This window comes from Geotrypetes seraphini, chromosome 7 (genome assembly GCF_902459505.1).
Source record: "Geotrypetes seraphini chromosome 7, aGeoSer1.1, whole genome shotgun sequence".
NCBI lineage: Eukaryota > Metazoa > Chordata > Amphibia > Gymnophiona > Dermophiidae > Geotrypetes > Geotrypetes seraphini.
Genome location: NC_047090.1, coordinates 84,558,277 through 84,581,690, shown reverse-complemented (window position 1 = coordinate 84,581,690; position 23,414 = coordinate 84,558,277). Strand labels below are relative to the sequence as shown.

The window sequence follows — 23,414 nt, the reverse complement described above, 5'->3', positions numbered from 1 at the left end:
CCTTTGGACTCTCTCAAGTACCTCCATGTCTCTCTTGAGGTACGGCGACCAATATTGAACGCAGTATTCCAGATGCGGACGCACCATCGCTCGATACAATGGCATGATGACTTCCCGCGTCCTGGTAGTTATGCCCCTCTTTATGATGCCCAGCATCCTGTTGGTTTTTTTTGAGGCCGCTGCGCACTGTGCAGATGGCTTCAGTGATGCATCCACCAGCACACCCAAGTCTCTCTCAAGATTGCTTTCTCCCAACAATGCCCCCCCCCCCAATTTGTAGTTGAACAACGGGTTCTTTTTCCCTATATGCATAACCTTGCATTTTTCCACATTAAAGCGCATTTGCCATTTGTTTGCCCAGTCTTCCAGCTTGTCTATGTCCCTTTGCAGGTTATCACACTCCTCCCTGGAGCTAACTTTACCGCACAGTTTGGTATCGTCTGCAAATTTTATAACCTCGCACTTTGCCTCCTTTTCCAGGTCATTGATAAATATGTTGAAGAGTAACGGCCCCAGCACCGATCCCTGTGGCACACCGCTCGTGACTCCCCTCCAGTCAGAATATTGGCCCTTTACTCCGACCCTCTGCAGTCTACCCGACAACCAGTGCTCGATCCATCTGTGCACATCCCCTCCCACCCCGTGGTTCCACAGTTTCCTAAGCAGCCTTTCATGTGGTACCTTGTCGAAAGCCTTTTGAAAATTGAGGTAAATGATGTCGATGGGTTCCCCATTGTCCACCCGACTGCTTATTCCCTCAAAGAAGTACAGAAGGTTCGTTAGGCACGACCTTCCCTTACAAAATCCGTGCTGGCTTGTTCTCAGTAGGCCATTTCTCTCAATGTGCTCGCAAATGCCGTCCTTTATCATAGCTTCCACCATCTTCCCTATACAGTGCTGCGTATGTCTGGTAGTGCTATAGAAATAATTTTTTAAAAAAACTTTATTCATTTTAAAGCTAAAAATAAGTGCAACATATTATATAGATGGTAATAGTAGAGATAGAAAGTTGTTTAGATAATAAGTGACAAGGTATAAAGCAATGTTCCCTCCAAGCTGCATGGTAGCAGGCCGCACAATCAGCACACCAGGACCTCTGGCCATACTCTGCTGCTGCTGCTGCCTGTGGCTTTGTGAAGAAAGGAGGATGACCACAGGAGGAGGATGACCGAGACGAGGCTTGGGGTCTGGCAACTCACGAGGGGGCCAGGAGCGCCAAACCACGAGGAAAAACAGCAAGAAAGGCAAACAAACGGGACTTACTTTGCCTATACACTAATGCTAGGAGCCTAAGGGCTAAAATGGGAGAGCTGGAAATCCTAGCCAGCAAAAAGGGCCTAGACATAATTAGAGTCACAGAAACGTGGTGGACTGATGACAATGAATGGGATGTGGCTTTACCAGGATTCAAACTCTACAGGAGAGATAGGTCACACAAAAAGGGTGGAGGAATAGCGCTATATATAAAAGATTCCATACCTTCAACCAGAATGGAAACAACAGTAAGGGCGGACGACTTGGAATCACTATGGGTTAAGCTACCAGGAGGAACTGGAGCAGACATAAAATTGGGTCTGTACTATCGCCCACCTGGACAAACGGAAGAAATCGACCAGGATCTGGAGGCTGAACTGAGGCAGGTATGCAAAAGCGGAAGTGTGGTGGTGATGGGAGACTTCAACTACCCGGGAATAAACTGGAGTATTGGGCACTCAAACTGCATGAGGGAGACCAAATTCCTGGAGGTCACGAGGGATTGTTTCATGGAACAGCTGGTCACGGAACCAACACGGGGTGATGCCACTCTTGACCTAATCCTCAATGGACTAGGGGGACCCGCTAAGGAGGTGGCGGTACTATCCCCACTAGGAAACAGCGATCACAACATGATCCAGTACAGGCTAGAAATTGGGTCATCAAAGGTGAAAAGAACTACAACGACTGCACTTAACTTCAAAAAAGGGAATTATGATGCCATGAGGAAAATGGTGGGAAAGAAACTCAACGACAGTGCAAGGAAGATGGAGTCTGTAGAAAATGCCTGGACCATACTCAAGGGCACAGTGCACGAAGCACAGAACCTGTGCATCCCCAAGTACAGGAAAGGGTGCAAAAAAAATAGAACAAAAAACCCAGTGTGGATAACAAATGCAGTGAAAAAGGCGATAAGTGACAAGAAAGCATCATTCAAAAAATGGAAAAAGGACAAAACAGAGGAGAACCAAAAGGAACACAAAAAACACCAAAAGGAGTGTCATCGAGTGGTTAGGAAAGCAAAAAAAGAATATGAAGAGAGACTGGCAGGGGAAGCAACAAACTTCAAATCATTCTTCAGGTATGTTAAGGGGAAGCAACCAGCAAGGGAGGAAGTGGGACCCTTGGATGATGGGGACAGAAAGGGAGTGGTAAAAGAGGAAAAGGAGATAGCTGACAGACTAAATAAGTTCTTCACGTCAGTTTTCACGAGGGAGGACACAACCAACATTCCAGAGCCCGAGGAGATCGTAAAAGGAGAGCAGGATGAAAATCTGGTCCAGCTAGAGGTGAGCAAGGTGGATGTCCTCAGGCAGATAGACAGGCTAAAGAGCGACAAATCGCCAGGTCCGGATGGCATTCACCCAAGGGTACTCAAAGAACTAAGGAACGAAATAGCTGAGCCACTTTGACAAATATGCAACCTATTCCTAAAAACTGGAGAGATTCCAGAAGACTGGAAAATAGCAAATGTCACGCCCATTTTCAAGAAAGGCTCAAGGGGAGACCCAGGAAACTACAGGCTGGTGAGCTTGACCTCGGTCCAGGGAAAGATGATGGAAGCACTGATTAAAGACAGCATCTGGGAACACATCGACAACTATGGGCAGCTAAAGTCGAGCCAGCATGGCTTCTGCAAGAGCAGGTCATGCCTCACAAACTTATTATATTTCTTTGAGGGGGTAACCAGCCAGGTGGATAAAGGGGAATCCATAGATATCATTTACCTTGACTTCCAAAAAGCCTTCGACAAGGTGCCACACGAAAGACTACTAAGGAAGCTATGGAACCATGGGGTGCAAGGGGAGGTCCACCGATGGATCAAAAACTGGCTGGCGGACAGGAAACAGAGGGTTGGAGTAAAGGGACATTACTCAGACTGGCAATGGGTCACGAGCGGAGTTCCACAGGGGTCGGTGCTGGGACCGCTCCTATTCAATATATTCATTAACGACCTGGAAGCAGGAACAAAATGTGAGGTTATTAAATTTGCGGATGACACCAATAACATGGAGGACTGCGAAGATCTCCAAAAAGATCTGACAACACTGGAAAAATGGGCCAAAAAGTGGCAAATGAGTTTCAACATAGAGAAATGCAAGGTCATGCATATAGGGAAAAAACCCCCGATGTTCACTTACAAAATGGGGGGATCAGCGCTAGGGGTGAGCGACCTTGAAAGAGACCTGGGAGTGATGGTAGACACGACATTGAAGGCGTCGGCGCAGTGTGCCATGGCCTCAAGGAAAGCAAACAGAATGTTGGGTATCATTAAGAAGGGTATCACGACCAGGACAAAGGAAGTCATCCTGCCACTGTATCGTGCTATGGTGCGCCCGCACCTGGAGTACTGTGTTCAGTTCTGGTCGCCGTACCTCAAGAAGGACATGGAGGTACTTGAGAAGGTCCAGAGAAGAGCAACTAAGCTAATAAAGGGCATGGAGGACCTCTCATATACTGACAGACTGAAAAAGCTAGGGCTTTTCTCCCTGGAAAAGCGGAGACTTAGAGGAGACATGATAGAAACCTTCAAGATCATGAAGGGCATAGAAAAAATAGACAGGGACAGATTTTTCAAATTAAGGGGATCAATAAGTACAATGGGGCACTCAGAGAAATTGGAAGGGGAGAGGTTTAGAACAAATGCCAGGAAGTTCTTTTTCACACAGAGGGTGGTGGATACATGGAACGCGCTACCAGAGGATGTGATAAACAGGAGCACGCTACAGGGGTTCAAAGAAGCTTTGGATAGGTACTTGGAAGACAAAGGGATTGAGGGGTACAGATAAGAGTAAAGGTAGATTATAGGGATGGGATTAGAGGTAAGTTACAAAATAAATCAGGGACCACTGTTCAGGCACTAGGCCTGATGGGCCTCCGCGGGAGCGGACCGCTGAGCAAGATGGACCTCTGGTCTGACTCAGCGGGGGCAACTTCTTATGTTCTTAAAGAAGTGCAGCTGGAAAGGAGGAGGAAGCCTATTTGGATGTTTTAGAGTCAGCCAGAACACAGGTACACATTCTTGGGAGGGGGCATGAGTTTGGGACACAGAAGGAAGGGAGGAAGAGAGATGCATTGAGTCACAGGAGGGAGAGGGACACTCTGGGACATGGGAGTAAGGGGCACATTGAGACATAGAAGGAAGGAAGGAAAGGAGCATAAACTTGGGACAAAGGAAGGAAGAAGGGAGGGGGCATGAATTTTGGACACAGAATGGAGAGGGAACATGGGACACAAGGGAGAGTGGGGCATAAAGTAGGGACAAAGTCTGGAAGGAAGGAGGGAGGGAGGGGGCACTAACTTGGGACACAGAAGGGAAGGAGGGAGGGGCATTGGATGGAAGAATGGAGGGAGGGGGAAGGGAGAGGAGGAAATAGAAAGGGAGAATTGTTGACCATGGGTGTGAGTGAGAGGGAAAGAGATGGTGTACATGGGGAAAGGAAGAAAGAGGAGAATTGTTGGGCATAGGGAGGGAGAATTGTTGGACATGGTGATGGGAGAGGAGTGAGACAGAGAGATAGGAGGGAGAAATGTTGGAGGTGGTGGTGGAGAGGGAACAGTGGAACAGATGGAAAGGGATGCAAGAGGGAGGAATGTTGGACATGGTGGTGGAAGGAATGGAGGAAGAGATGTGGCATGGAGCTGGAGAGGGGTGATAGAAGGAGAAATGTTGGGCATGGGGCTGGTGGGCAGGGGCGAAAGGTGCTGCACACAGTCTGGGGGATAAGAGAGGGAGAAATGTTGCATATGGCAGTAGAGGGGGTGGAAGAGATGTACCCTGGATCCCTCCTCTCTTTCTCTCTTTCCCCGATCCCTTTACAGCAAGGGAGGGAATGAGAGAGAGAGGAGAGAGAGAGAGATGTGGACAGTGAGAGAGAGGGAGACATTGTAAATCGGGGTGGAGGAGAGAGGAAGAAATGCTGTGCAGGAGTGGGGAGGGGAAAAAGAGTGCACTTTGTGTAGTTTAATTTTGTGGTTACCATTGTGTATTGTTAATAAGATTATATTGTGTTTATATGAAAAATGAATGGAAGAAATAGCATTTACAATTAGTACTATTATTATGGGGGCGGGTACTGGGGTGGAGCTTGGGCAGATCTGGGGCGGGGTCTAGGACAGAGCTTTTGGGCCCTCACAAACAAAAAAGCATTCCGGTGCCAATGATCTCATCTAAATGCCTTCCATCCCCTGGGAGCTAGCCACTGTCTGAAGAAGTTCTATCAAGATAAGGAAAAGCTTCAGCAATAAAGTGGAGCCCTGTCTTGCATCTCTGCCCAGATCAAAGACCCCACCATTTGTTTCCATCTCTGCCTTTAGTTCATAATAGAGCACTTGGGTTGCCTTCAAGAAATACCTTTCAAACCCAAATCATTCCATTAACCACTCAGAGATATTCTCAGTTGACTGGTGGGTTTTTAATGCATCCAAGTTTATCTTGATGTCAAACTGAAGGCAATAAAGATAAAATTACAAGAAAAGAATTTGAATGAAGATATTTTCTATGTATACATTTTCAATAGGCAGGTTTATTTGATATTGGAAAACACATTTATTTATATGTTGTAAAGATTTTGTTTACAGTGTTAAGTATAGAGAATATACAGTTCCAAATTCCAATCAGTTTTTTCACCATCACTGGGCCCTGGCTGTGCATTTGGCGTCATTGTAATAGTGCTGGGAAAAAGTATGGAAAAAACCAAATGAAGCTTTTTGGCTGTCAGCAGTATTAAACTGTGCATTAAATTTGCATCCCAATTAAGGCTGTTTGCAGCTTTTCTTTTTGCCAAAAACAATAAACCTTTAGAGCTGAGGGCCTGGATAGTACAAATGACATATGTGAGTTGGAAGAGATCAAATAAGTGAATAATTTTTCACATGCCCAATCAACTGAGCTAAGTAGACTATTTAGAACCACACTCTTACTCTGTTTACGTTGAACTACATCAGCTTTGCTTTCTTTCTGTTATAAAGTATTGGTTCTCCTGTATCCGTACCAGTGCTTAGACTTTTCTTGGCGTCTTGACAGGACTTGTATCTTACATGCTACATAACACATCATTCTAGTGTTTTCCTCTTATTACCACCAAACCAGATAGTAAATTTTCTTGTGCTTGATCTCTTTCCATGTTATGAAAAAAACTTCCTGCATATAGTTGCTCTCTCATTTCCACCCCAAAGGTGGCTGTGCTCTATCTTTTTTTATTTCCATTGATATTTACTATTATTACATTTATGACTTCTATTCCGCCTGTACCTTGCAGTTCTAAGCGGATTACATCAAAAAGTTAACTGGACATTTCTAGGAAGAGGATTACAATTAAAAGCATTGGGGACTAATTCAATTTTGAGGATAGGTTACTAAGTGGGAGAATGAGGGGAAAAGAAGGGGGGTTAGGACATCTGGATGAATTTTTTGAATAGTAAGGTTTTGATTTCTTTTCGGAAAGCTTTGAGATCTGTTGTTGCTGTCAGCAGGTTGGTGATGGAGGGGTCCAATTTTGCTGCATGTGTTGCTAGTAGGTTGTCATACATCTTTTTGCGCTTAGTTCCTTTGAAAGGGGGGTAGGAGAAAGGGGACTGGGTTCTCCTCTGTCTGGATGAGAGGTTCCTGTTTAGGCAGTTGTTTAGGTGGGTGGGTGCCGTTCCGTTTAATGTTTTGAATAATAGGCAGTATAGTTTGAATTGGATGCGGGCTATATATTTACATATAATCTACAGAAAAGCAAATACTCATTCAAAAAATATGTAAAATGTAAGAAAATATCTTGCAAATAATTTTATAGAGAAAGTTATTTATTTATTTAAAAATTTATGTGGAGGGACATAATAAAAAAAAATGTCTAAGTCTCTATTTGGCCTAAGGCCCTAGGTGCCCAAAGTAGGCAACAGCGAAATGTCCTTTCTCAAAAAAAACATTAAAAATGTGGGGTTGTTTTTTTTCCGAGAATGGCCTACCTGTACATTCAGGAGTTTAATTGCCCAGACCACCACTACGTCTACCTTTAAGCCCTATTCTAAAAAAAAAACTAGCCCAAGTCCCAAATGCCCAAAATAAGACCTTTTAGGCATGGGAGGGACCAGTCCTTCACCTTAAAGCATGATTCTCTACCTGGTGTCTGTCATAAGCGCCAGTTAGAGAATCGTGGAACCATCCCGTCCCCCTGCAATGATCATGGCAGGAGGGATGCCCAGTCCCTCCTGCCCGAAGCCACCGCGACCCCCCCCCAAAAAAATGATTGCCGGTAGGAGAGATGCCCAATCCCTCCTGCCACAATCCCCTGAACTCTCTCACAATTTTCCCTGGCAGGGGGGATGCCCAATCCCTTCTGCCGTGATCCCCTGAACCCTCCTGCGATCTTCCCCGGCAAAAGAGATCCCCAATCTCTCCTGACAACAAACCCACCTTGCCTAAGGGATCTGGCCAATTAGAATCTAATGGGCCTAAGATTCTGGTTGGCCCAGGTGCTCTATGTTCTATGTTCTGTGCTCTATGTTCTATGCTCTGTGTTCTATGTGTATGAAAAAGACATGGTCTTCTGTTAGCATTGACTGCAGGATCCTCTTGTTTAGTTTTACAATGGGTGTACTGATGTTCTAGTGCTCACTAGTGCTACCTTTTCCTACGTACAACCTTGTTGTTTGGTTCGTGGATTATTACATATAGAGGAAGGGGTATTATAAAATGATCGACTCCAGGTGTCAAAAATACTAGATACACCACTGCAGTCACTTGATCTATTGTTGTGTATGTATGGCTCAGTTTACATGCGGGTGGGAAAGGGCCATGGCAGTAGGCAGGGCTCTGTGTCCTCCTTTTTTGTCTCCGGAAATATGGTAACCCTAAGTGTACATTCAGGTACAGTATTTCCCCGTTTCTTGAGGGCTTAGAATTTAAAATAAGAGTTGCAAAGGGATATGAATCTGGGTGCCCTGGTTTACAGTTTGCTGCCCCTCTACTCTGTAAGGACATCTGTACGGGGTGGGTGCTAGGCATGGTGGGGTCCAGAACAGACACTAGGGAGGGGACCCCAAAGCTTGCTAGTCCATATTTCAACTTTAGGCAGATTAGGGGCCCACAGTACTATTGAGGTCCATAACAACAGCCTTGTTTGCTAAAGCTATTCCTGCAGCTGTGTGGCTGTCCCTGGACTTTTGGCATTTATAATTTGGACATTTCTCTTTGTAAAATGGCCGTTTGTTTTGAATACTTATGTATTTTCAAACAGGAAATCACAATGTTTGAAAATGGCTATGATATAAACTTTTTTTTTTAATAGAAGTTATGAGCAGGACATCCCAATTCTGACTTGGACATCCGTTTGAAAATGCCCATCCTCCATGTCGGCAAGTTGTTGTTTTGCCTTTGTATTTTTGATTATATGAGAAGCAGGGGGGGAGGGGGAGGAGTTTTTGGATCTATGATGGCGATTTCTTCTGGTGAAGAGGTCTTTTTTCTCTTCTTTATATATGTATTTTGATCTTGAGGTATTCCAAGCATATTTTTTATATATCTGAGGTAGATTTTGGCATTATTACTATTTGAAAACTGCCCATGCTTCCTGAGGGCGAAGTATGCATTATGTATAGTAGCCAAAACCTATCGTTTTGTTTTCTCTGTACCTGCTTTTTATTGACCTCCAGAAGCTACAGTCCTAGGCTTCCACTTAGGGCTCCTTTTATCAAGCTGCGCTAGCGGTTTAATGCGTGTAATAGCGCAATCTAAGCCGCCGGCTGCGCTAGCCGCTACCGCCTCCTCTTGAGCAGGCAGTAGTTTTTGGCCAGTGCAGGGATTAACGCGTGATGAAAAGTCACGCGCGTTAATCCTGCTAGCGCGGCTTGATAAAAGGAGCCCTTCGTCTTCCTAATTGTTAAGCTGACCCTGCTCTCGGCAAAGATTTCAATCAGTTCCGATGGATATAATTCTTATTACAGTGAAGACATGTCCTATTATAACAAAGAAATGTTGGGCAAGGCAAGTTCCACTGTGCACCCAGAGGCTCTCTCATCTGTTTTGTAATGAAATTACAGGTTAAAAAATTCTTCTAGTTGAATGTTTATTTTGAAATTAAGGTCATACACCTTTAATAAACACAGCACAATATTCATAAGACACAAGTATTCGGAATATGTTTAAGCAGTGTATCCTTAAACAGACATAAAGAAACCTGCAGGAACTTGTAGACTGATAGCTGCTGAACTGTGTATTGATGACAGGATTTATGCAAGATATTATAAAGCAAGTAGGATAATCCAGTCATTTGGAATTCTACTTCTTGGGGTTGATATTCAAAGGCACTTAAGGCTGCTTAAATACTTTTGTTGGAAAAGCAGCAGTCACATAAGTTGATATAATAACAAAATGTATCCATTCTATTTGGCCAGGGCATTCCAGAGGTAGGACCATAAGTTATGTAGTTTAGGTTACCATAGGAAACATAATAAGATGCAAAGGCTCACTACTAACAAAATCAAATAATACAACTTTGAAGCCAGTGGTGGCAGGTGCAGGAGCAGCTAGGAATTGTTACTGGCCCAGAATCTCCTAGGCCATAAGGGATTGCAAAAGGTAGGCCTGTAGGGGTCTAAAGGGTCTTTGGAAGAGGGGGCTTTACAGTAATGGGTTTCTAGGAGGGAGCAGATATGTGTTTGGGGGTTTTCTTTTAGGGTGTTCGGAGTGGATGTTCAGAGAGGTTTATTTATTGAGGCTGCTTGGGGGGGAATCTTCGGGTAGAGGGAAGAAACAAGGTTAAGATCTGACTCCTTTCAGAACACTCTTCATGAGTTAGAACTCCTTCTACTGATCCCCTCTCTCCTACCCCCAGAACCCCCACAACGCCCCCCATCCACAGGATCTCTACTGATCTACCTGCCACATTCCTGGTAGTTTAGCAATAATGGGCAGGAGTGATGCTCATTCACTCCTGCACCTCATGGTTGCCCCTTCAAAATAGATGCCATAACCTCTAGCAGCAGCCATTTTGAAGGGGCAGCCACGAAGGGCAATAGTGAGTAGGCATCACTCATGCCTGTTCCCCACTAGACCACTAGAGAATAGACAAGGTTGGTCTGGAGGAATCCTGGAGGGGTGGAAGGAAGGGGGATCAGAAGGGGGTTTTCTATAGCATAGACAGGAAGGAAGGTTTCTATAGCATAGACACTGCTCTCACCTGCCTTCCCCTGCAACCAGGCAACATGAAAAATTCTGCTCCAAACCCATAGATCTACAGGAAAGAATATTAGGGGTACTCAGGCACCCACAGAGCTGGTGTGTCTAACCAAAGAATTACAGGGAGAGGAGGGAGCTTCTGCAGCCTATCGGTTTGCTGTATCTGACTGATGGGCTACAAGGGAGGAGCAAGCTGCTATAAGGGGAGAGAGTGGAGTGGTGGTTAAAGCTACAGCCTTAGCACCCCGCTCCTTGTGATTCTGGGCAACTCACTTAATCCCCACATTGCCCCAGGTACATTAGACAGATTGTGAGCCCACCGGGATAGACAGGGAAAAATGCTTGAGTACCTGAATAAATTCATGTAAACCGTTCTAAGCTCTTCTGGGAGAATGGTATAGAACAGGGGTAGACAATTCCAGTCCTCGAGAGCCTGAGCCAGGTCAGGTTTTCAGGATATCCACAATAAATATGCATGAGATAGAGTTGCATCTCAAGGAGGCAGTGCATGCAAATCCATCTCATACATATTCATTGTGGATATCCTGAAAACCTGATCTGGCTCTGGCTTTCGAGGACCGGAATTGCCTACCCCTAGTATAGAAAAATGAATAAATACATAAAATAAATATAACCTAGATTAGACTAGGGTTACCAGACATCTGGGAAAACCTAGAAATGTCTTCTTTTTAAAAGAACGTCTGAGTGTCTGGATAGATTTTCAAAACCCAGCAGTTTGTTGGGGTTTTGGAAGGCCCTGAGCTTGGGGCCACATCTGGGGGGCCTCCAAGCATGCGTGGATGCGACGTGATGACATACGCATGCATGTGTGTGACATCATCCCATCACACCTGCACATGCTCGGAGGCCCTCCGTGCGCAGCCCAGACTCGGGGAAGGAGAAGAGATGAGGTTTGGGTGGGGGTGGGGGTGGAGACACGTCCTCTTTTTTTTTCTTGAATAAATCTGGTAACTCTGGGATAGACACACTTTCTGCTTGCAGCTGCCAATTAGGAGGGAAAGTGCTGCAGACAGGTAGACAGTGAGGAAAAGAAAGGAAATAGTTGCCTATAGTCACTAGGATAACTTAAGTTATTTTACTGGAGGAACATGTGGGAGCAAGAGAGAGTTGTGGCATTATGTAAGGCCATGGACTGAAAAACTTCTTTAAAACTGCTCCTCTCTGGCAACTCTGTATTAGAGAGGACTTAAGGACAAGTCTCAAATTGAAAGGGGAACGTAGAGTAACCACCAGATCTTAACTGTTACACACCAAAACAAACAATCTAATCTGCCCAAAAGATAAATAAAAAATTATTGATATCCATAATAATGTTGATATTAATATAGGAGAAAAAAGGCCTCAGAAACCAGTTTAAAAGACTGTTGATATTTGTCTTTTTCATGTTAGGTTCCTTTCTCATTCATCGGTCTTAAAAAAAACTCCTTATTTATATATTTTTGTGCTAAGTGCAATTGTGAAATGAAACTTTAAAAATACATGCCATTTAAAAACTTTATTTTTCATTCGAGAGCTATGAAGAAAAATGTGCAGCAAAGAACTGTAATCAATGCAGAAGCTATAAATACAAAAAATCCATAATACAATACAATTTTTATTTGTATACTGTACTACAAATACTTCAAAAGAAGTTCAAAGCGGTTAATAAAGACTATAATCAATACAATAGAAACATTTTTTAAAAAATTACAACAGACTTCCGGTGACGTCACCAGTCAGCATATCAGCCTGATCGCAGAGCTCTCCCTACCACCGGGACTATCAGCGATAATTAGCAGCACCAGAGCTCCTTTCTTGCAGTTTCCAGAGCTTTCCTGGGGTTACTATATGGTGGACAAAACACGAGAGCAGATCTACAAGTGTTTGCTTATAAACCCCCGACAGCTTTGCACCACATGTTGGACAATATGGCAGATCTATCTGAATCTTTGGAGATGGCAGAAGTCTCTGCTGGGACAGATTTGATGGATAGTAGAGATGGTACTTCTCTGGTTAGTCGAGCGGACTCACAACGCTGAATGTCCGATTTACAATCATCCCTATCTACCCTGAAATTGGAACTACAAACTGACATAGGCGGCCTTCATGACAAAATTGATAAATAGGGGCAGCGCTTGAATGATTTCGAAGAGCATGTTATCACCCCTGATCAGGATAGCCTAGATTTTCAAGCTCGATGTCACAGTTTATAAACAAAATGTGAAGATCTTCTCCTAAAAATAGAAGATGGGGGGAAACTGTTCTCGACACAACAACCTATAGGCTCAAGGAGTTTTGGACTCAGGGCACGACTGCGATCTGAACGCCCTTATGATAAAATTTGTCACCAATTTTTGCGAGCGGCTGAGCCTGAGGGGAGACATTCCAGTGATAGGCTTTGATAGAGTACACAGAGCACTGGACCCCAAGCCATTGGACAGACTGAGAGACATTGTGGCCTGCTTTGTGCGCTATCCACTTAAAGACCGTGTTCTGCAGGCTGCATGGAAAATGGGCCATATTGAGCTGGAGAGAGCCAAGGTGGAACTTTTTGCCGATGTGTCTGCTATTACCTTGAAAAGTCGGCGAGAATTCCAGGAGGTGACTAGATGTCTCTCCTTCCATGATATCCACTATCGATGGCACTACCCGTTTGGCCTCTCATTTGTACTGGACAATAAGCCTCAGGTACAGGAGATGCAAACCCTCTTGATGGAAGCCAAATTCTGGGAAGAGGATCTTCTTAGACAGCGCAAAGAACTTTTCCCTCACCCATCAGGAGCCCAACAATGGCATCTTGTGGATCAGAAAAAGAGTTTACAACACCATGTAGAAGCCATGGAGAATGCCTGAGACTGTGTTGGGTCTGATTAGGGACGATCCTGCTATCTTGTGTTGCTAGCTAAATTAAAGGTAGACAAATAATAATAATAATACATTTTTATTTTTATACCACAGTACCTCTCAGTTCTATGTGGTTTACAATAAAGAAAAGCTGAATTGCACAACGATGATACATTATAGCGATGGGGCTGGATAGTGTACATCCGAAAATGCTGAAGGAACTTAGGGAAGTTCTGGTGGCTCTGCTGAGTTACATTTCAATGCTTCTCTAGAATCGGGAGTGGCACCGGAAGACTGGAGAAGGGCAGATGTGGTCCCTCTACACAAAAGTGGAAGTAAGGAAGAAGTAGGGAATTATAGGCCAGTAAGTCTGACTTCTGATTCCAGGATTCCAGAAACTTGACCATTCTCTATTTTAAAAGTGTTTCCATTAATTTGCTTACCACAGAAGTCAGACTTACCGGCCTGTAATTCCCTACTCCAGTTGATGGAAATTTACCTAGTTTCAACATGTAAGGTAAGCTAATTAATGGAAATGCTTTTAAAACAGAGAATGGTGAAGTTTCTGGAATCTGGTGGATTACAGGACTGAAGGCAACATGGATTCTTATTCATGGAGCTTATTTAATTCTAGCTGAGACAGGTTTTGTGTCAGGGATTTTTCCTGTCCCTGATACTCTGATGTATATAAATTTTTATAGAAATCCACAAACCTATCATCGATCTCCTTCTCTTTTGACAAGAGATCACCTGTTCAGATCATATGCCCGTAATATTACTTTATTGATGTTGAATTTTAATGTGATGTGCTAATAATTTCCCTGCACGATTCCCAGATTCGTGGTGTTTGAGTCTAAGGCGGTCTATATTAAATTGAATGGCTTCATCTTCCATTTTCCCTAGAGTCATACAAGTCTCTTTTATTTGGGTCCTGATCTGTTTGCCACCAATTCCCTTTTTATGCTGTGTTACTAATCCCATCAATTTTTCTCTTAATCTTTTTTCTTCCTTTTCCCGAGTCTTTTTCTTGTAAGAGGCTATAGCGATCAACTCTCCCCTTAAAACAGTTTTTAAAGATTCCCAAATCGTAATGGGTGAGTAATGATCAATACTATTGTTATCCCAAAAATTTCTGATGGATTGTTCTATTTTCTGGACTACCTTAGGGTCTTTTAATAAAGTATCATTCAATTTCCAGTATCGTGTCCCTATTTTAGCATATCTCCATGCTATATCTACTCATAATAGGGCATGGTCTGCCCAGCTAGTTTCCTCTATTTTTGCATCTATTAACTTACCTCCTAAAGATTTATCCACCAAGATCATATCAATACGGGAGTACACTCTATGCGGGGAAGAATAGTAAGTATAGTCTCTTCCTAACATATGTATATTCCTCCATCCATCTAATACGCTTAATACTTCCAGAAATTTTTTAAATTGTTTCCTATCTCTTTTTGTTCTATCACTTTTAGTACTCTTAGTATCCCAATGAGGGTCCAAAACAAGATTAAAATCCCCTCATTCTGCTTCTGCTTCTTATAGTGTTCTGCATTTTGAAGTTGAGGACAATGTTGAAATCAAAGATCTTAAAACTTTTTTTTTATCATCACTGGATTATATTCTTCCTAATTTCACACAATCACATGAAAAAGGTCACCATTTAGATTTAGTTTTCTAAACTCTTGTCCTCTAGCAATTATGAAAGTAGCTCCATCAAATTTTCAATTAGATCTATTTGATTGACATCGCTTAGACAATTTATAAGTGGTATATCAAATTTTGATAAACTTGAAACTTGATTATACTTATTATTCAGAGGTTTATTCCTCCTATTCCAGGATAGATCTGTGGTTGACCAGTAAAGACCTGCTTCCCACTGTAAGAAATTAATCTATTGAGTCTAGGGTATGGTCAGATTACGCTCCGATTTGGTTTAGTTTAGCACTCCAGCCCCCACTGCTGGGAAGGATATATTGACGAATGGATGGATGATAGTCTCCTTCTGGACCCTAATAACGTACAATTGGGCAAAGATCTATAGGAATTTTTTCAAATTAATGATACCCCCAAGACTTCTCCAGCAAACGGGGGGGGGGGGGGGGTGCCTGAAGGCAGTAGTGAGAGGTACAATCATAGGTCTGGGAGCTCATGTCCTATTTTTTTTAGTGACAATCTGCCGTCTAGGTGCATATTGATGATGTCACAATGATGTCAAGATTGCACATCAAACATGTCTACTTGCTCTTTGCCACAGCCATTGTGATGTATGATTTCTCTTCTTATTATGTAGCCATTGTGAGTATGGTTTCTCTTTTTATTTTCTTAAACTTTGGGAATGAGGTTTAATAAGCAATACATTTTATCATGTGCTTTGCTTAAGTAATGCATTATTAAACTTCATTTTCCATTATTATCAAAAGGAGTCCTCTTTACACCAAAAAATAGAAGGTTTAGTATGATATATATATATATATATATATATATACACACACACACACACACACAGTATATATATGTATATATATATTTTTTTCATGTGCTTTGATTGAGGAACACAGAGGTCAAAAGAGGAACTGGACAAGTATTGAAGGTGCATGTTTGATATTTAATCTAGAGAAATTACTGCTTATGAATCAAGAGGATATAAGCTCAGCTTTTTAATTAACATGTGGTTTAATATCTGAGTGTGTGGGACAGTGGTTAGAGCTACAGCCTCAGTACCCTGAGGTTGTGGGTTCAAACGCTTTACAGTTTCTTATGACCCTGGGCAAGTCACTTAATCCCCTTGAGCCCACTAGGACAGAAGGGAAATATGATAAAGTAGCTGAATATAAATAATTAAAAGATAAATAAAATATAATAATGGTGCTTCTGTAAAATTGGGCTATCTTCTGCATGCCAATTTACTGCATACAATTTTAATATAAAAACAGCATAAAATCACCGTTCTAATGACATCATAACACTAATGTGTGATGTTATAGATGTGAAGAAATCTATGCAATGACTAAAAGGCAATTGTAAAAAAGCACACATAATTATATAGACACGCTTAAATTCACTGAGCGCCGCTGAGCATGATTCTCTATTATGCATCTATACTGCTGGACGTCTAAATGACACCTAACTTTTAGACGTCCTTTACAGAATTTGCCCCTATATGTCTAAGCTGACAGCTCTCTGGAGGAATCACTTAATTCTCTATCATAAGACCTGGAATGAATATATTACTTGGCAACAAACCCACTTTGAGTCCACAGAATCACTGTAATGGTTGTTTTATTGCTTTTATTTTAGTAGTATCCTGCTTGCACACATCCCTTTTATTTGAGTTGAAGGAGATGAAGGGGGGGAGGTTCTCTTTTGTTGAGTGGGGGGAGGGGGGAGGGAGGAGTACATAGTAGTGTTGGAATTATTTTCGGCTATGCAGAAGGCTGATTGGCTGACCGAGGGGGAGAGTAGGAGGAATCGGCTGTTCAGAAGGCTGATTCGCGGACTCATTCCCTGTATTTTCTGACCGGAAGAGGCAGTCAGAAAATACTGCGAATAACTGAGTCCACGAATCGTGAATTCACGGGGAAATACTGTAATTGGTTTTGAATAAAGACTTGATCATTGGTTGGAAAGACACCTCCCTTGCCTTTTTGTTTGTCTACCTATATCCCAAGATGAGGTGTTCTTCTATTTGCCTGCCAGGAGAGTCAAGGAGGACAGAAAGAGCTACAGATGAGAAGAAGAATGGAAGAGGAAAGTGAGAAAGCAGTGGAAAGGAGGAGAAAAAGATGAGGGTTTTGAGATGGGAGAGAAGAATAACTATTTATGTATTTACTCACATATATACGAGTATATACTATTTTCCTGGCTAGAACATCATTTAAAATGGGTTATAAAACCACAAAAAACACAATAAAAGAAGAAAAAACAAAACATTTAAAACACCAATAAACCTTCTTATCAAATATATCTAAACATAAACATAAACTAATCAGAACAGGAGTTTAATATTCAACTGGCATCAGTCAGCAATCTTTAAAGCTTTGACCACCATGGGCTGAATTTGATTAAGATAGTCAATGTTGGGCTAATCTGGTCACTGGCAATGAATATCTGTGTCTGCCTCCCTTCTGGAAATTATCTGGGTGCCGGCTGATATCCAGTGCCAGTACCCAGGTCAGACAGTTGTATCTGTGGTCCTTCTCGCCCAGATACTTATCAAGGTCAAGTTTAATTTCTTATACTGTGTATCAGATACATCTGAAGTAAGGTATGGGAGAAGGCTTCTCTGCTAGGAGGAAAATAATGACTTCTCCCATTGACTTGAAAGGTCATTACTTCACTGAGATGTGTTTCTTTTCACTTGGTATATAATTGCATATTGAAAAAACAATTATTTAGAGAATAAAATAACAAAAAAACAACATTTTTGGCACTTGGAGAATCCAGCTGATACTTAATAATAGACTTACAGTATGATTATAGCTAAGATCCTCTCAAAATAGGCACCATTTGGACTTCTCACATATACATTCTGTTATAAAAATAGGCCCTTATAGAGTGGCTATATCTCTGAATATTGACTACTTCGTATTTTACCATAGGTAAGGAGGACAGAGTAAGGGCTGCAGGACTAGGGGGAAATAGATTTCAGGGAGGAAAGTGAGAGGGTTGAATATGGGAAACGGGGATAGGAAAGGGAAAAGAATTAATGAGCTGCACCTGAAAGGACTGAATTAAAATGAGACGGTTGTACGATAGGCTGGGGTGGGGTCAGGTGTACATTAGATGCCAAGTGCATTGCTACCCTGGCAAATAAGCCATGGAGGACTTTTCGATTCCCAGGGCATCAGGCATATTTGCATAGGCTATGTTTGCATCTGTCTTTACTGATGATGGACAACGGAGGACCTTAATTCACTAACCCCTTGTATTTAGAGAATGGGAGGCAACTGTCACCTGCAGGCTTCAAAGGTAAATGATGTCTGAGAGGGCAGACAGTGCTCCCAAAGAAAGTATCCAGTTACACCCTCAGTGATGAGGCTGTGGCAGTGTCCAATATAAACACGAATTAAACCACAGTGGTTTCTCCTAATAAAAGTTGGCTAGAGCAGAATTTGACTTGTATAACAGATACTAGTACAGAGGAATTGCTTTAGTTCAGTGCTGTGGGGAAGGAGCAAGAGGAACTGGTATGCTTTTTAAATATAGTACAGAGGCATCAACAGTGAAAATGTAGAGAGAGAGGAAATGAGATAAAACATCTAATTACATAGATATTCGCATTATTTAGTTACACCTACAACAGATATAAAAGTACAACAAATTATGGGCTTCATTTACTAATTTGCTTTAATGAGTTAATGCTTGTAGACATACATTATTTTAAGTACATAATTATAAATGGGCTTCATTGAGAAATATGGGCTTTGCTAAATTTGGGATACATTAAGGTAGTCATTTTAGAAGCAGTATTCATGTTTTGGATGTGCATAACCCAGCATAACTTGTATTATATACAGTATTATATCTCAGTTATCCGGCACCCATGGGGATTGGTGGATGCCGGATAACTGTTTTTCTGGTTGCTTGAGAATTACTATAAAAATACAGTAATGTAGTTAGAGAAGGAGTGTCCTAACACAGATTTCAATTCCCTCCTCCCTCCTAGCCTTAAAGCAACAGAAGAGGCAGTGGTCCTGAGTTGCAAATGCCCTCCTCCCTCCCTTCCTCCCTCCGTTATCTGAAGCAGCAGCGGCAGTACTGAAAACAGGCTGCTCATGGCCATTCACGGCAGTCTTTCCATGGCAGAGTCTTTCCACGGCAGAGTCTTTCCTCTGATGCATCATCAACACCTTTTCTCAGGCAGTATTATGGGGTAAAGATCTAGAACAATTGTTTATGCCTACTACTTATGGGGAATTTAGGAAACGCCTACAAACATATCTGTTCCTGAAGTATTTAGGCAGCTGACCCGTACAATTCTTTCTCCACAATAACTGATCCCTAGAGCTGTTAATCACTAGCTTTTAACTCTGCTAAGCTCACTCAATTTGTACCATCTTTTAATCATTGTAAACTGCATAGAACTTCACAGTCCTGCGGTATATAAAACGTTGTTGTTATTATTATTATTATCACTTCCAAAGCATCAGAGGAAAGGCCCTGCCGGGGCTGGCCGCGAGCAGTCTGTTATCAGCTCTGCCTCTGCTGATCAGCTGCCACTGCTGCTTCAAGTATGGAAAAGACGGGGAGGAGGAGGGGGCATTTGCGGCTCAGGACTGACGCCACTTCTGCTGCTTTGGGGCTTAACCCTTTCAGGACCAAGGGACATATTTGTCCCATAACTTTAAAATCCTATAAATTTTGATTGGGATAGTCTACAGTTCTAAATTTAATATGTACGGATTCCATATGATACTACCTTTATGTAAACAAACTGGTTCCGACATTCATTCATTAGCGTCGTTGCTAGATTGACGAGAAGATTCACTTGCCACACTGTCCATAAGCCAGAAGTGTGATTTTTTTAAATAAAAATAATGATATTTCACAAAAAAAAATCAATTTTTTGGCATCTGCAAGCCCTTTTTACCATAAAAATGTCGTCAAAACCACAAAAATTGGCCTACGATCCTTATGGTCCTGAAAGGGTTAAGGGAGGGAGGGAGGCTCACTGCTCAGGACCGCTGCTGCTGCTTCAAGGCTGGAGGGGGGTTCATGCCTCAGGACCACTGCTGCCACTGCTGCTTCAGAGTTAGACGGAGGGAGGGGGTTCGCGGCTCAAGACCGCCGCTGCTTCTGCTGCTTTGGGGCTGGAGGGAGGGAGGGAGGTTTGTGGCTCAGGCATCTGAGTTAGGAGCGCCTACCTCTAGGACGCTTTACGATGCCTAAGCACACCTAGGTGCCGCTAGATGGGATTCTATAAACGGTACCTAGTGATCGATTGACAATCGTGCCAAACGACGCCTCAATGTAGGTGTCCCTAGGCACTATTTATAGAATAAGGCCCTTTATGACTATGGCAAAAATGTTTTGTATATCTTGCCCTATATCAGAAAATATCCCTTAACCAGTCTCTACTGTATTTCTGATGGCTTAGTTTTTCTGTTACATATTTTAAGACCGCCCTTACCTTGCTAACAGGTACAACATTTTTCACATTGAAATAGAATCCAAAATAAACCATGTTAAAAACTCCGTGGCGGCCCAATGTTGCAGTAAGGCCCTTGTTAAGTCCTCGTAGCCCAACTCCTTCAGCCTTGATAATTTTCCGGGCTTGGGCATAGGTGGTTGGTTGCTGTGCAAAAGAAAGGAGATATGACTCTAGGGTATGAATGAAATACAATTCTCAAACTCTGACTCTAAAAGCTTACAAGCAGGGATGTTATTCAGAATAACACAAAATATGTCAATTGACCATAAACTAAAGTCATTGCATGCAAATAAATCTCATGCCTATTCATTATGATAGCCTGAAAACCGGATCTATTTGCAGCACTTGAGGACTGGAGGTAGAGATATCAGAGAAGTACAAATACATTCCCAAGAAATTTCATGGATTATAAAGTTAAAAGTATATTTTAACCCATAGAAATGGACATAGATGACACAAACGTATGTTTAATTTGGTTGCATTATGAAACAAAACATAAAGTTTAAAAATAATTAAAAACTGAAAATCACTGTCCCTCAGAGTTCGTATAAGTCACCCAAAGTTAGGTGCTCAGTTTTGGGTGTGGATGACAGAACCATGTGAAAAGTAATTGGCTAAATTGGTGCCAACGATAATTGGTATTGACAAGCACTAGTAATTAGGAGTTCTATGTGAATGTGCCCTATGCCCTATTCTATAACATGCATGCCTAATTTTCATAGTGTGCAACTCCAAAGGGGGCATAGCCAAGGGAGAGGCATGAGCGGGTTCCCAGAATGTAGGCGTAGTATTATAGAATACCTGCATTTCCATGTCTAACTGCCATTAGTTGGGTGTAAGCATTTATGCCAGCCTTTGACAGGCATAAATGCTCACTTCTAAAATTAAAACTTACTTATCTATATCCCAAGCATACACTATTTTTCAAAAAAGTACCAACTTTAGAAATTGTATTAATAGCTATTACTTTATAGAACCAAGGCCTCAGAAACACCTCCTCCATCTTCGATAATTTATTATATCCGGCAGGAATATAGGTGTATAGTTCTCCTCACTGCCTCTGTTCATTTGAATCTAATTTTTTTTTTTTAATTCATTTGTAATAATTTAATATTTTTTAGAAGTTTTATAAATAATTATAACTTAACCTTCCAATGAATTTCGTACTTAACTTAAATTCATCGTGTTTCAACATAACTGGGAGTAATGATCCGACATGCTCGGGATATAGATAAGTAAGTTTTGAGATTGGAGTTTTACCTGAGTTTTGATCTAATTGCGAGAAATAGTGGCCATCTGGAGTGGAATTGCTTCTAAAATTAGGCATAAAGTGTGCGTTAAGCAGAGGTGTAGAAAGACCTCAAATTTTGGGTGGGCCACTGGGCAAACTGGGTAGGCATATGTGGTTTCCCCATCCCCTCTCCACCAGGCCAACACAAAGCATTAAAATTACTTGAGTTGGATCTCCAAGCCCCACCATCTGCAAGGGTCCTCCGGTGGCAAGAACTCCTCCAGAATATGGCACTGCCCTTGCACTGCAACTTCCCTTGCCCTGCCCTATCCATGCATAGTTAGTTTTCATGCATGCGCAAAACTGAGTGTGTATAGCAGAAGAAGACCAGTGCAATACCAGCACTTGGACAGTGTCATAAGCTACAGCAAATGGGAGAGAGAGAGAGAGGAGTTCTTGCTGCCGTGTTACAAGAATTCTCTACCAATAAAATATATTACTCTTAAAGAGAGGAATATATTTTATATTAAGTATAAATGTTAATTTGGGGAATGGAGCTACCTGTCTCAGTGGCGTACCAAGGGGGGGCGGGGAGTGGGCGGTCCGCCCTAGGTGCAAGGCCCGAGGGGCTGTTCAGCTGGCCACTTACCAGGCAATAGGCTGCTGCCGGGGAAAGGCTGCCATTGCCGTCAACAGAAAGAAGCCGGCGCCAAATTCTCCCTCCCTACTGCTTCTCTTCCCCGAGCCGAGCAACTCTAGCCGTCCAACATCAATTCTGACGTCGGAGAGGACATTCTGGGCCAGCCAATCGCTGCCTGACTGGCCCGGAACGTCCTCTCCGATGTTAGAATTGATGTTGGGCAGCCAGAGTTGGTCGGCCCGCAGGAAAAGAAGGAGGGCGAATTCGGCGCCGGCCTGTTTCCGATGGCCAGTGGCAGCCTTTCCCCGGTGGTGGTGGCAGTATGGTGGTGGTAGCGGCGGTGGCATAGGGGAGGGAAGGCAGAAAGAAAGAAAGGGGGGGTGCCAGGGAGCCAGAAAGAAAGCAAAGGGGGGGACAGGGATCAAGAAAGAAAGAAAGGGGGCAAGGTGAAAGAAAGAAAAAAAAATGGGGCATGGAGAGAGAAAGAAAGAAGGGGCAGGGTGAAGGAAAGAAATGGGGCATGGAGAGAGAAAGACAGACATACAGAAAGAAAGGGGGCATGGAGAGAGAAAGAAGGGGACAGGATGAAACAAAGAAAAAGTTGGGGGAAGGAATGAAGTCTGGAGGAGAAGAAGCATATAGGAGGCTGAAAGAAGGGAAGAAATATTGGATGCACAGTCAGAAGAATAAAGTGCAACCAGAGACTGATGAAATTACCAAACAAAGGTAGGAAAAATGATTTTATTTTCAATTTAGTGATCAAAATGTGTCCGTTTTGAGAATTTATATATGCTGTCTATATTTTGCACTATGGGCCCCTTTTACTAAACTACAATAGCAGTTTTTAGCGCAGGGAGCGTCGAGAGCAGCGTGGGGCATTCAGCGCAGCTCCCTGCGCTAAAAAACGCTATCACGGTTTAATAAAAAGGGAGAGGGTATATTTGTCTATTTTTGTATAGTTGTTACTGAGGTGACATTGCATAAAGTCATCTGCCTTGACCTCTTTGAAAACCCGCGGAATATAAATGATAATTAACATTTTCTCTGCGTACAATGTGCTTTGTGTTTTTAAAATTTTATTGTTGGTAGATCATTTTGACTTGGCCACGAAGGTAACGGGGAGGGA

At 42.6% G+C, this 23,414-nt stretch overlaps 1 protein-coding gene across 11 annotated transcripts in view; it reads right to left on the bottom strand.

The window, feature by feature from the left end:
* Window positions 1-23,414, bottom strand: part of SLC25A21 (solute carrier family 25 member 21) — a 702,309-nt gene that overhangs the window by 36,367 nt on the left and 642,528 nt on the right. For all 11 annotated transcript variants that reach the window (XM_033952164.1, XM_033952163.1, XM_033952167.1 and 8 more), the window contains one exon: window positions 20,397-20,561. In XM_033952164.1, the coding sequence (XP_033808055.1) occupies window positions 20,397-20,561 (165 nt within the window). The remainder of the gene's footprint in view (window positions 1-20,396; window positions 20,562-23,414) is intronic.